Below are 14,118 nucleotides of genomic sequence, written 5' to 3'. Positions count from 1 at the left end.
CGGAAACTCCGACTCCTAGCTATCCCAAGCTAGTCCACTTATTTTTCGGATACAAGCCCATCCTATAACACTCCGATTCAAGGTTCAGATCAACCTTCCCTTATTTTGGAACCCTTCCAAAACAAAAACAATAACACAAACAAAGTATAACAATGAATAGCACAAGAAAGCTCCTTTAATGAGCGAATATGACTTTAAATACACTTTACTCAAAGCGAAGAAGATCTTTTTTGATTTTCTCAAGGAGGTTGGAGACTAGAATGTGCACTTGAGGAGTTGGTGAGCTTGAATCAAAGGCTTCTTGAATGGTTTGAGTGAGCTTTTGCTAGGGCTGAAAAGTTTGCTTGAAATCTCTTTCTCAAAATCTCTCTTCTTGATGCTTTCTTTTCTTTCTTTTGTTCTTCTTGTTGATTTCCACATTTTTGTCTCTTTTATAGCTTTAAAAATAGTGAAAAATATTCTAGGCTGAAAAAAGAGCCGTTAGACTGCATTAAATGAGCATTAAAAGTATTTAAAATGGGTTAAAAACTAGCCGTTGTGAAAAAATCCTGTCACAGGGGTCGACTCATAAGTCTACTCATGCCTGGGGGTCGACTCATGGGTCGACCTCTGTGAAAAATCATCATAGAAGTGAACGGGATCCATGGTTCTGTAAAACTGGCAAAAAGACCCGCAGAGGTCGACTCATGAGTCGACTCATGCCTTGGGGGTCGACTCATGGGTCGACTCACAGGATATGCCAAGTCTGTGCCAGTCAGAAAATTCAGCGTGCCAGTCATCTCATGTGCCATGAGTCGACTCATGGGTCGACTCATGATTTTCAATCATGCATATCTTTCAAAATACAAGTCCAAAATTAATAAAGTTTTCACCATTGGATCACAAATCTTTTGTTCTATCATTTGATACTATCAAATCAGGATTTTGGTAAAATTACAATTTTACCCCTGAAGAGCAATAAGAATTTTTCAAGTGAGAAAAATTAGTACCCCTTCAACTGCTTTGTAATCATCAAAATCAATCTAAGGAGCAACAATCTCCCCCTTTTTGATGATGACAAAATATTTGAACAAAAGCATTTATATGAATCAATGATCATGAATTTCAATGAAATACATTATAGGTAGTTTGAAGATAAATAGAAAATTTACTACCAACTTATAAGTGCATTTGCTTGAAAAGAAGATTGATTCTTTTGGCATGTGATACATGTGCCCATTTGCATAATAATTTATCCATTGCTTAATGATTTGAAAATTTGCTCATTTGATTATGTGATTTTGGTATCAGAGTAGAAAATTTATTTTTGTTATCAGAGCAAAGCAGAATTTACATTAGGATTTGAAAATTGCGTGTTTGAAAATATCTCATTTGCTCATTTGCTTGTTTTCAAATTTTTTAGCATCTTGAAAATTTGCTCATTCTCATTTGATTATTTAGTTTTAGTATCAGAGCATGTTTAACAATTAAGTGTATCAATGCATGTCTAAGAATTAATTTTAAAGCATGTCAGAGCATGTCAAATTTTAAGATGTATCAGAGCATGTCTAATTTTAAAGCATATCAGAGCATGTCAATTTTAAGATGTATCAGAGCATGTCTAATTTTAAAGCATATCAGAGCATGTCTAAGAAGAAATTTTAAAAGTTGCTCATTGCTTTGTGCTTAGCAATTCATTCATTTTGTTAGCAATCTTGTTTTTGATATTTTAATTTCTCCCAATTCACTCATTTTATTTTTAGATCTTTTATTTATCTTTCTTTTGATACTTTTGCTTAGCAATTCACTCATTATATTTTTAAGTCATTTAATAATCTTGCTTTTGATATTTTTTTTTAATTTCTCTCTCTCTTTTTGACATCATCAAACATTGTTAACTCCCCCTCTTTTTTGAATACATTTTCTCTTTAGTGTTTCTTCAAACTTCTTGTGCTAATCATTAATGTTTACTCCCCCTGAATACAGCAATCATAAAACAAAATATGCCATTGAGTATTATAGATATGAATTAGCAACAAAGAGAAGATATATAATCAAAAGATGATTGATACCATTACAAAGAGTAGATATATAATTAAAAGATGATTGATACCATAGTTGTTTCAATACATATTCCATAATATAAAAGTTAACTAGTTAACATCATTACATGGCCCAAATGACAGATCCTAGAAAGAACAACAGACATGACTAACAACAAGGATCTAGTAGAGCTCATAACTAGATGGATCAGAATCAGATGTATCAGAGATGGGGTGGGGAGATGATGGATCACGACCAAGGACTCATCCTCTACCCCGTCTGCCTCTACCACGAGTGGAGGTGCTGCCACGAGTAGGTGGGCGAGATGATCCTGAAGGCTGAGAGGCCATAGATTGGACTGCAAGAGAGAGCCTGATGGAATCAAGAACGTTCAGAACTCTCGAAACAGACTGAAGCAGTGCAGTGAACTGTGTAGAAGCATGCTCACTTGAGCCTCGATCTCTCTCCTCAAGAAATCAAAACCACCCTCCAAAACACCTCTGAGTCTGCCAGCCTCCGCAGTTAGGTCGTGACCTCAATAGTGCACTCCTGTGGCTGAGGATGGGCCAAAGCTAAGACTTGCCCCTGCAAGTCAAGTACTCTCTCAGTCAGTCTCAAAATGTAATCCTCGAGCTGCTGAATCCGAACTGACTGATCTGTGATCATCTGAAATACAGTGGAGATATGGGGGATCAAGGTCTGATCAGATGCATCTAATGATGTGGATCCCGGTGCAAACGCAGAAGTGCTCCACTGACGAGAAAGCAAGGAAGCCACACGCTGAGAAATCTACTCAATCTGATCATCAGCCAATCTGAACTCTGAGGGAGGTGCTCTGCTGTCTGACTGCTGAACTGGTGTGTGCCTCCTGGTGGACTCTGAAGGGCCAGCCTCTGGATCTAGAACAAACTGGATGTCTGGAGATGCTGCCCTGAAGTCATGGAGAGGTGATGAGGGACCTTCCTCAGCTCTGTCCTCAATTCTATCCTCAGCTCTCTCCTCAGCTCTTTTTTCTGTACCCTTGATCCAACCACCATCAATCCTAGTGAATCCCATGCGGTGCAGAGTGTGTTGGTTGATGGTGTCAGCGTGAGAAAGCCTAGCAGTTGCCTCTCCCTCAAAACTAACTCCAAACCTCCTGAATACCAGTGTGAGGGCCATACCAAAAGGCAGATGTGCCTTGGATCTATTCAGTGTTTCTCTCATGGCCTCAATCATTAAAGCAGGGAGGTTTAAGGGAGTTTGAGTGATCACATGAAACATTATACATATGTCTCGGCCAAAAAGGAGGTCATGTCTACCACTTCTCGGGAGAAAAAGCTTTGTCACTAATTGATATAGAATTCTCATTTCAATTGACAAGATTTTGGCTTCTAATTTATTTAGACTTCCCAAGAAAGTTCCTCCTAAAATTACATTGATCCCTTCTTCCTTCACTGGGAGTTCCATGTTAGAATATCCCTCACAGGGCAAATGTAGAATCTCTCCCAAAATAATAGGATCTAAGCAGATATCAATTCCCTTAACAGTAGAAGTTACTGTTCCATTGCCATAGTGTAGATTTAGATAAAATTCTCTAACCAAGTCTACATATGTAACTTCCTTGAGAGAACAGTAAAATTTTCAATCTTGATTTTTGATCTTTGACCCAAAGGAGAAACCTTCTTTTTCAAAGAATCTAAAGTCCACATTCTTGCCGGTTTCTACCTTTCTGTCAGAGAGAGAAATTTTGCTAGGGCTAAGAGGAGACTGAGAGGGACCTGGTGCAGACGCTGAAGCCGGAATGGGAGCAGAGGAGGTCTGAGAAGCTTGCCTTTTCCTGCAGACGCCTTCTTCCAGCTCACGGACTGATTTTCTTCTTTGAGGGAGTTTCATCTTTGGTGCCATTCTCACCACAAGAGCAGGCAGGGAGACTCGAAAGATCAAATGGGTGAGGAGAAGGAGGGTTACTAGAGGATAGAAAGGGATTTTGGTGGAGAGAAATCATGATTTTGAGAAGAACGGTGGAAGCTAGGGCACGCTCCAATCGTTTCAGTCAAGGGAGAAAGATGCGAAAAACTCCTTTCCCTAGGGGTGATTTGAGGTGGAGAGGTGATGGGAGAATGATCTTGGGCTAAATCCTTGGTTTTGGAGAGAACGAAGATGAGGACGACGAGTCTTGGAGGGAGGAAGACGAAGAAGAAGTAGGGGTCGGCTCATGAACGGGCTTTAAGTTAAAAAGAAAAGAACTCGTGGGAAGTTGGCCAAGAATTTCAAGTATGCCATTGGGTCGACCCTAGGGGGTCGACTCATGATTCACAAAATTTCAAAAAAAAATATGAATAAATTCTGAAAAAATTCAAAATTTTGGGAGAAGAAATTTTGTTCAATGACAAGTTGTGAGAATGATAATCTTGAGCTTTTAGGTCCAAGAGAGATGATGAAAATTGAGCTCAAAGAAATTTTGATATCGATTCCTTGGAATTGGAGAAATATTTAGGCAAATGGATCAAGAATTCCTAGATTTCTCCTAATTTCACAGAATCTATCCTCACTAAGGGCCTTTGTAAAGATATCAGCTAATTGATTTTCAGTGCAAACATAGTTAAGAATTATATCTTTATTTTGAACATGTTCTCTTATAAAATGATGTCTTATTTCAATATGTTGAGACCTTGAATGTTGAATTGGATTTTTAGTAAGGTTTATGGCACTTGTGTTGTCACATCTTATGGGTGTTTCATTAAGTTTGATACCAAAGTCTTCGAGTTGTTGCTTAATCCACAAGATTTGAGCACAACAACTTCCGGCTGCAATGTATTCGGCCTCAGCCGTAGACAGTGCTACCGAATTTTGTTTCTTGCTAAACCAGGAAATTAGGTTAACTCCAAGAAATTGGCAAGTTCTACTAGTGCTTTTTCTGTCTAATCTATATCCAGCAAAATCAGCATCTGAATATCTTATTAAGTCAATTAATGAGTCCTTAGAGTACCATAATCCTAGAGTTTGAGTACCATTTAAATATCTAAGGATTCTTTTAACAGCATTCAAGTGAGACTCTTTAGGATTAGATTGAAATCTAGCACACAAACAAACACTAAACATGATATCAGGCCTACTTGCAGTTAAATATAATAGAGAGCCAATCATACCTCTATAATATTTTAAGTCTACACATTTACCTTCTTCATCCTTGTCAAACTTACATGAGGGGCTCATGGGTGTGCCAATTGGTTTGGAGTTCTCCATTCCAAATCTTTTGAGTAATTTCTTGGTGTACTTGCTTTGGGTGATGGAGATTCCTTCCTTTGTTTGTTTGATTTGGAGTCCGAGAAAGAATGTCAGTTCTCCCATCAAGCTCATCTCGAACTCTCCCTGCATGAGCTTAGCAAAGTCTTGACAAAGAGATTCATTAGTAGACCCAAAAATAATGTCATCAACATATATTTGTATAATTAACATATCATTTTGATTTCTTTTAATGAAGAGGGTTGTGTCTACATTACCTCTTGAAAAATCATTATTTAGTAAAAATTTACTTAGCCTATCATACCAAGCCCTAGGTGCTTGTTTTAAACCATATAGAGCTTTATTTAATTTAAAAACATGATTAGGAAAAGCATGATTTTCAAAACCTGAGGGTTGTTCTACATAGACTTCTTCAGCAATATATCCATTCAAAAATACACTTTTGACATCCATTTAAAATAATTTAAATTTCATAAAGCAAGCATATGCAAGTAGAAGTCTAATGGCCTCTAATCTAGCAACAGGTGCAAAGGTCTTATCAAAATCAATTCCTTCTTCTTGATTATAACCTTTAGCAACCAATCTTGCTTTATTTCTTATTACATTTTCATGTTCATCTAATTTATTCCTAAAGACCCATTTTGTGCCAATTATTGAATAATTTTTAGGTCTTGATACTAAAGTCCATACATTATTTCTTTCAAATTGATTAAGTTCCTCTTGCATTGTATTAATCCAATTATAATCATTTTCAGCTTCTTCAATAGTTTTTGGTTCAAGATGAGATACAAAAGCACAATGATTAAATACTTCTCTAAGTGAAGAATGAGTTTTTACCCCATGCATAGGATCACCAATAATTAGCTCCTTAGGGTGATTGTGAACATACCTCCATTCTTTGGGTAGGTCATTTGTACCTTGAGGTTGTTCTTGATGTTCTTCACCTCCCTCATCCTATTTGTCTTCATGTTTCTTATCCTCTTGAATTGTTGAATCTTTCAGAGTGATCTCCTTCATTCCTTCTATAAGAGGATCTGCATCATCAACACCTTCATTCTTCCTTGAAGGAAGATCGTTAGATTCATCAAAGACAACATGTATGGACTCCTCTACTACTAAAGTTCTTTTGTTAAAAACTCTAAAAGCTTTACTAGTGGAGGAGTAACCAAGAAAGATTGCTTCATCTGATTTTGCATCAAATTTTCTAAGTCTTTCTTTACCATTATTTAACACAAAACATCGGCAACCAAAAACATGAAAATAAGCAATATTAGGTTTTCTTTCTTTCCAAAGCTCATAGGGGGTTTTCTTTAAAATTTGTCTAATCAAAGTACGATTTAAAATGTAACATGCTGTGTTGATTGCTTCCGCCCAAAAATATCTCGAAAGGTTGCTTTCACAAAGCATGGTACGGGCCATTTCTTCTAAGGTTCTGTTTTTCCTTTCAACTACCCCATTTTGTTGGGGTGTCCTAGGAGCAGAGAAGTTATGGCCAATTCCCTTTTCATCACAAAAGTTTTTAAAGTCTTGATTTTCAAATTCAGTTCCATGATCGCTTCGAATATTTTGAATTGAAAATCCTTTCTCGTTAGTGACTTTTCGGTAAAATTTAGTGAAAACATGAAAAGTTTCATCTTTGTGTGCTAAAAAGAAAATCCAAGTAAAACGAGAGTAATCATCTATAATTACAAAACCATATCATTTTCCTCCTAGACTTGTGGTTCTAGTAGGTCCAAATAAGTCCATATGCAAAAGCTCTAAAGGTCTAGAGGTTGAAACAATATTTTTGGATTTAAATGAAACTCTTGTTTGTTTACCTAGTTGGCATGCATCACAAATTCTATCTTTTTCAAAATTCAGTTTTGGCAAACCAAGAACTAATTCTTTCTTAATTAATTTTGAAAGAGAATGCATGCTAATGTGTGCAAGTCTGCGATGCCAAAGCCAACTAGTCTCATTAATTTTAGCATTCAAGGATACTAGGCATTGCATGTTTATTTTGGCTAAATCATTTAAATCTACCATATAAACATTACCATGTCTATGTCCAATAAATTTAATGCCATCATTAATAGGACTAGTTACAATGCAAACAGACGATTCAAAAACAACTTTATATCCTTTATCACAAAATTGACTAATGCTTAGTAAATTATGCTTTAAACCATCTGCTAACAAAACATTTTCAATGTATTTGGAGGGAGTGATACTAATGTTACCTATACCGATGATCTTTCCTTTGCCATTGTCTCCAAAGGTGACCATCCCTCCATCCTTAGCATCAAGAGTGATGAATTGGGATTCATCACCAGTCATGTGTCTCGAGCATCCACTGTCAAGATACCATTTTCTGTTTCCTCCTTGGGATGCTAGACACACCTACAAGCAAAAGTCAAGTTTTTGTTTTAGGTACCCAAGCTTTCTTGGATCCTTTTTGGTTAGTCATAATGGTTCCTTTTGGAACCCATATTTTTTTTACAGTTGAGTTTGCAGACTTGTTAGAGAAGCAAGTGTATGACTTATGTCCTACTCTACCACATTTGAAGCAAGTAATATTAGAAGACTTATTACTTAAAGAGTTTACATAAATATTTTTCAGATATTTTTGTTTCTTCAAGGGGTTATAGCCAAGTCCAGCCTTATCATACACGGCTTTTTGATTATCAAGAATCATATTAAGTTTATTTGAACTCAAGGTGAATTTTTCTACTATTGATTTTAGCTTGGCAATTTCATTCTTTAAACTTTGATTTTCTTGAAGCAGGGTGGATTTTTCAATTGAAATATTTTCATTTTGTTTCAATAAAGATTGATTTTTCAATTTTAGATCTTTGTTCTTCATCCTTAGTTTCTTTAATTCATCAACTAAATCATAAAAAGCTTCATGTAATTCTTCAAATGTAAAGTCACTAGGAGTTTTGGAAATTACCTCATTTTCATATGCCATAAGGCACAGATTGGCTTGTTCGGTTGAGTTTTCTTTGTCGGAGCTTGAGTCATCACTCGCACTCCAAGTGGCCATCATGGCCTTCTTCTTATACTTCTTGGGACCTTTCTTCAGTTGTGGGCATTCGGATTTGAAGTGTCCCGGCTTCTTGCATTCGTAGCAGATAAGGGGTTGGTCTTTCTCTTTTTCTTTGCTCTGTTTCCTTTTTGTGAATGGCCTCTTCCTCATCCCTTGTTTCCTTTTTCTCAAAAATTTCTTGAATCTTCGGGTAATGAGTGCCATTTCTTTATCCTGTTCTTCATCTTCAGTGTCATTAGTTTCTTCATCTGGTGGAGCTGTGGATTTGAGGACAATTATTCTTTTCTTTTTGACTTCTTCCTCTTGATGTTGCTTCATGCTTAGCTCATGAGTCATCAATGATCCAAGAAGCTCTTCCAAGGGTAGAACGTTAAAGTCCTTAGCTTCTTGGATGGCAGTCACTTTGGCTTCTCAAGTTCTTGGTAAGGACTTGAGAATCTTTCTTACAAGCTCACTGTTAGTATAGGACTTACCAAGACTCTTTAAACCATTAATAATATCAGTAAAGCGAGTAAACATTCCAGTTACGGACTCATCATGCTCCATTTTAAACAATTCATATTTATGCACAAGCATGTTGATTTTAGACTCCTTTATTTATGCACAAGCATGTAATTAGACCCATTGAAAAGTGGAGGTCGGTTGGTAGATTGCCCCTCGACTAGAGAAGTGCCGACTTGAGTTGCTATAGATCTTTGGCTCTTTGATTGTTTAGATCAAAGTAGGGCTAGAGCACCAGACTCTGATACCACTTGTTGCCCAGCTATGCAACCCAAGAAGGGGGGGTGAATTGGGTTTCTAAAAAATTTTAAGCTTAACTTATGACTTATGTGAGGTGTTTGACAATGCTAAATAAATAGGGAGAGTAGAATTAATTCAAGGCTAATAGCAAAAGCAAGAATGCAAGAGAATAATGAAGAGATAAAGAAGAACAATTAGACACACACCAAACAAAAGGATTTATAGTGGTTCGGTGCCAACCTTGCACCTACATCCACTCCCCAAGCTCCTACTTGGAAATTCCAATCCACTAATCTTGTATTCAACCCGAATACAAATGTCGAAAACTCCGACTCTAGCTATCTCAAGCTAGTCCACTTATTTTTCGGGTACAAGCCAACCCTATACACTCCGATTCAAGATTCGGATCAACCTTCCCTTGTTTTGGAACCCTTCTAAAATAAAAACAATAACACAAACAAAGTATAACAATGAATAGCACAAGAAAGCTCCTTTAATGAGCGAATATGACTTTAAATATACTTTACTCAAAGCGAAGAAGATCCTTTTTGATTTCCTCAAGGAGGTTGGAGACTAGAATGTGCACTTGAGGAGTTGGTGAGCTTGAATCAAAGGCTTCTTGAATGGTTTGAGTGAGCTTTTGCTAGGGCTGAAAAGTTTGCTTGAAATCTCTTTCTCAAAATCTCTCTTCTTGATGTTTTTTTTTCTTTCTTTTGTTCTTCTTGTTGATTTCCACATTTTTGTCCTTTTATAGCTTTAAGAAATAGTGGAAAACATTCTAGGCTGAAAAAGAGCCGTTAGACTGCATTAAATGAGCATTAAAAGCATTTAAAATGGGTTAAAAACTAGCCGTTGCGAAAAAATCCCGTCACAGGGGTCGACTCATGAGTCGACTCATGCCTGGGGGTCGACTCATGGGTCGACCTCTGTGAAAAATCGTCACAGAAGTGAACGGGATCCATGGTTCTGTAAAACTGGCAAAAAGATCCGCAGAGGTCGACTCATGCCTTGGGGGTCGACTCATGGGTCGACTCACAGGGTATGCCAAGTCTGTGCCGGCCAGAAAATTCAGCGTGCCAGTCATCTCATGTGCCATGAGTCGACTCATGAGTCGACTCATGATTTTCAATCATGCATATCTTTCAAAATACAAGTCCAAAATCAATAAAGTTTTCACCATTGGATCACAAATCTTTTGTTCTATCATTTGATACTATCAAATCAGGATTTTGGTAAAATTATAATTTTGCCCCTGAAGAGCAATAAGAATTTTTCAAGTGAGAAATATTAGTACCCCTTCAACTGATTTGTAATCATCAAAATCAATCTAAGGAGCAACACTAGCCCCATACCTACACATAAGCATCCAGATATTCATCTTTAAGCTCTTTTGCTGGTTCATCCACAAGCACTGAAGGAAGTCTCATGTTGGGAGACTTCATATTGCTAGTGAGATGATACCGACACCATAAGACTGCTGCTTTTATTAGAATAGTAGCCTAATCTGATTCCTTAAAATAGGTATCATGCACAAAGCACAAAATCAGATATCATCTTAATTGTCAAACACTTGATTATATATGTCAGCTGGTGTGCCATCTCCATGTGTAAACAAGGACAGAATGCCCTCTACAACATAATGCTGATTTACTACCATGATCGATATATCAATTAGATATTGTTGATGGATCTAAAGGAAAAAAGTTAAACAAGAACCATAATGACAAAGCAACCCACCATCCCCTCAAGAATGGTTTCTCAAAAAAAAAAAAAGACAAAACATAGCAGCACTCATAAGTTTCAGATGAAGTTTTACTTGCAGCTAAAACAGCATTGATATTATTCTCTTTAGTTGCTGATTTCTTTACATGCATTACTAATATGCTCCACCCCTAGAATTTTAGCAGTAAATTAAGGCCATTTCACCTTTTCCTTGTACATAATAATGCAACCAGCCAATAATGCAAAATCTATTTTTTGGAGATGAAAGTAATATCCTGTAAGCTTTTTATTTGGGTAAAATTTTGCAACTTGACCACCTCTAGCAACCTAAACCCTTTTAACATCTTAACCAAACATCTAAACCTGAAACCTTAACATAGGAGAGCTTTAGATGATCTGATCAGGCAAAAGGAAGTAACTCTCTCAAGTTGCTCTACTCGGATTTCTCAAGAAAAACATAGGAAACAAATAGAAAGCTTGGCAAAGTAGGGTTTAGGTCTCTTTTCTTTCATTAATCCAACTCAAGCTGAGATAGATAAACTCTATATATACTAGTGAGTCCCGTCATTGCACAATTCAGGTCAGATTCCTCTTTTAGCTGAAAAAGAAAATAATTTTTCTATATTAAATATGATAAATGGAAACAATCATAGAAATTAAAATCCTATAGGAGGTAGACTCGATTCCTACATCAACTTTGTCTTGAGATACGTCCAGTTAAAATCTTTTCCAAAAAGGAAATTTTTGATTTAATTGTCTTGATTCGAGATCCAAACAATAGAATTTGGCCTTTATCGCTCAGTGTACCACACCCAACATCAGAGAGCTTGAAAATTTATCTAATTTCAGAAAAAAAAAAAAAAAAAAAGATCAGATGTTGTTCAGCTAAGTTATAGCCTCTGAAATTCTAGCATGTGATTTGATTTTTTGATGTAGCAAATCTCGCTCTTTGATCCTATCCAGTCATCTCCGTAGTCCACATTTAGTCTCAACATCCTTCTAGATCAATATATTTCAGGCTTAAAAAATTAAACATGAGACTCAACATGGTTTTTTGCCATTTAAAAAATAAATCCTCTTCGACTCATGTAGTCTAGTCAGTTAATGTGTCAGTGTGTCTCACAATCAATCATGATGTCCATAACTTTCTCTAACACATTTCCTCGATAAATAATCAATAAGATCATCCTCCATCTTTGGGCAAATCTTACAAGGCTAAGTTGGAATATATTACCTAGAGCAAGTTCTAGGTGAAAGATCTTCTTGCAGCCACTTCCCTGCTTTCTACCATCACCACTTGTGCCTGATGGACAGATGCATGAAACATTCCCTGGTATGTTGATGCAATGTCCCGCGCAGGGGTTGGTTTTTTGGTCACTGCACTCGTCAACATCTGGCAAGTCAATCAAGAAGACAAAGTAGTCAATATCAACAAGGAATTATTTGGCAGAGTAAAATTTTAAGGTGGACTAGAAACAAGAGCAAGGCAAATTGCTACATCAATGTCAGAGAAAAGTCACTACATTACGTTCCCCTTATGGGCCTACTCTAATTGTTGGGCAGCGCATAGTCAAGTCATGCCCATAGAATGTTTTGCAGTTCCATTCCATCTACTTGCCCCAGTTTCAACCCATTGGCCTGATTTAACTAGAAGTTCCTGAAGACTTTGAATCCTCTTCACCATTCCAATGCAATAACCTGTCTAGTTCAAGTAATCTACATTATTGCAGACTACAAGGATGGAAGGTGATTCGAACTGAATCTCTCCAATTAAACAGCATATTGGAAGAGGATCCAAACTCCCTCTGATCGAAAACCTACAGTTAGTTAACTCAAGGGAGAAGAAAAGTGGAAGCAAGAGATCAAAGGAGCTGAAACACTAATTAGAATAATATGCAGCACTTATTGATGATCCAGGGGATTGAAGATGCAGCAAAACATACCCTGGCACCCATCTTCAATATAAGGATTTCCTTGATATCCTGTGCTGCAATTGCAGTGATAGCCAACCCCACTGGGTGAATCATAACACTGGCTGTTCTGCTTGCAAGCATAGGTTGGCATCCTCCTTGCTTCTTCACACCTCTCATTCCCAATTGTCCAGTCTAACACAACAACATGGTTAGTTTCATCTGGCAGAATGGATGAGAGGTTTGCCTGAGAGAACTCGAACTCTTCCTGATCGACCAAGAAGGCCTGGCTGCATAGATTGGAGCTGTGGCCCCTCAAGCTAGTGTTGTCTCCATTCCTCTGTCCTGCAGAGCAAAACACCAGGTCGTCTTCTATCCTCTTGAACTCTATGTCAAAGCTTTTGATGCCTTTAGGGATGGCAGCCTGGCAACAGCCCAAGCCAGAGCAAGACCCATTGATCACGTTGCCCGGCGTGTCGCAGAACGAAACACAACCACTCATCAGGTTGCCAGGCCCTCTGGAGCCTCGAAGCAATACCATGACATCACAGCCTATTGCTGTCAGCTTGTTTCTCCTGTCTGATAATGTGTAGGGGCTCCCATCTAAGTTGATCAAACCCAATCCTCGGTTCATGGTCTTGCGATCATCGCAGCGACCAGCAATGGCTCCAGCATAGATGCTCACTTCACCTTCCATGGAGATGCTTTTGATCCGGTAAGTACCACTCTTCAGTGGTAGCATCGAAAAATTTCCTGATTCGCTGGTACTGCAGAGTAGCTCAAAGCCACTAAGAGCTGCGCTGTAGTATCCAAAGGGATAGAAAACATCAATGTCTTTGCAACGTACTTGAGGGGAATCTGTATTTAGTACTGATGGATCGATCTGGTTCGATGATGAGCAAGGTGTCATCCATAGTAGCAGATCAAGAATCACCAGCAGCTGGGAAAGCATGTCTCCGGTTTCTCTGGTTGGAATACAAGGGATTGGGGAAGGAAAAGCTTCGTGTGACCACAAATAATTTTTTCCTTGCATGGGTCGTCCATGAATTCCGTGAGGGAGGTACTTCAAGTCAATGTCTTTCCGCGTGCAGTAATCGGGCATAAGATAATGCCAAGCACGGGTGACCCGGGTACAGCTTGACCTCTAAAGATCCTCATATTTTTACTGTGGGCCGGTCAAAATTAGGATAGATCTGCCTAACCATTGTTCTGGTCAAGCTGAAACAGCTCATAGAGATTACGAAACTGGGACGAAGTCAGGTTAAAAATCTTTATTAATATTTCTTTGACCGCCACTAGATTCTTTGAGTAACGAAATGGGAACAAAATAAGCAACCAGCTCAACAAAACAAAGGAAAAGAAGGAAGAAAACCGATCTCCTCTGAAACAACTGTAGAGATCTGCAGACCTACAATGGAGAGCACATACAGTCAATTCGAACCACCACAACAACCTCACAAATCTGGGCCA

At 37.9% G+C, this 14,118-nt stretch overlaps 1 protein-coding gene across 1 annotated transcript; it reads right to left on the bottom strand.

Annotated features, from left to right (window-relative positions):
* Positions 1 to 10,418: 10,418 nt before the first annotated feature.
* Positions 10,419 to 13,662, bottom strand: LOC105042601 (wall-associated receptor kinase 2-like). The gene is made up of 2 exons (XM_029264044.2): positions 12,682 to 13,662; positions 10,419 to 12,131 (listed from the first exon to the last, which is right to left on the bottom strand). The coding sequence occupies exons 1-2, from the start codon at positions 13,598 to 13,600 to the stop codon at positions 11,848 to 11,850; spliced, it is 1,203 nt and encodes a 400-aa protein (XP_029119877.1). The 5' UTR covers positions 13,601 to 13,662; the 3' UTR covers positions 10,419 to 11,847.
* Positions 13,663 to 14,118: the final 456 nt, after the last annotated feature.

Source organism: Elaeis guineensis, chromosome 4 (assembly GCF_000442705.2).
Source record: "Elaeis guineensis isolate ETL-2024a chromosome 4, EG11, whole genome shotgun sequence".
In the NCBI taxonomy this organism is placed as follows: Eukaryota; Viridiplantae; Streptophyta; class Magnoliopsida; order Arecales; family Arecaceae; genus Elaeis; species Elaeis guineensis.
The sequence above is the reverse complement of the archived record's forward strand: the minus strand, read 5'-3'. Positions and strand labels throughout refer to the sequence as shown.

Bases quoted from the DNA above. Each gene is read 5' to 3' on its own strand.
- LOC105042601 (XM_029264044.2), bottom strand. From the start codon at position 13,600: ATGCTTTCCCAGCTGCTGGTGATTCTTGATCTGCTACTATGGATGACA. The intron at 12,132-12,681 runs GTATGTTTTGCT...TTGACTTGCCAG, and splicing joins TATTGAAGATGGGTGCCAGG to ATGTTGACGAGTGCAGTGAC.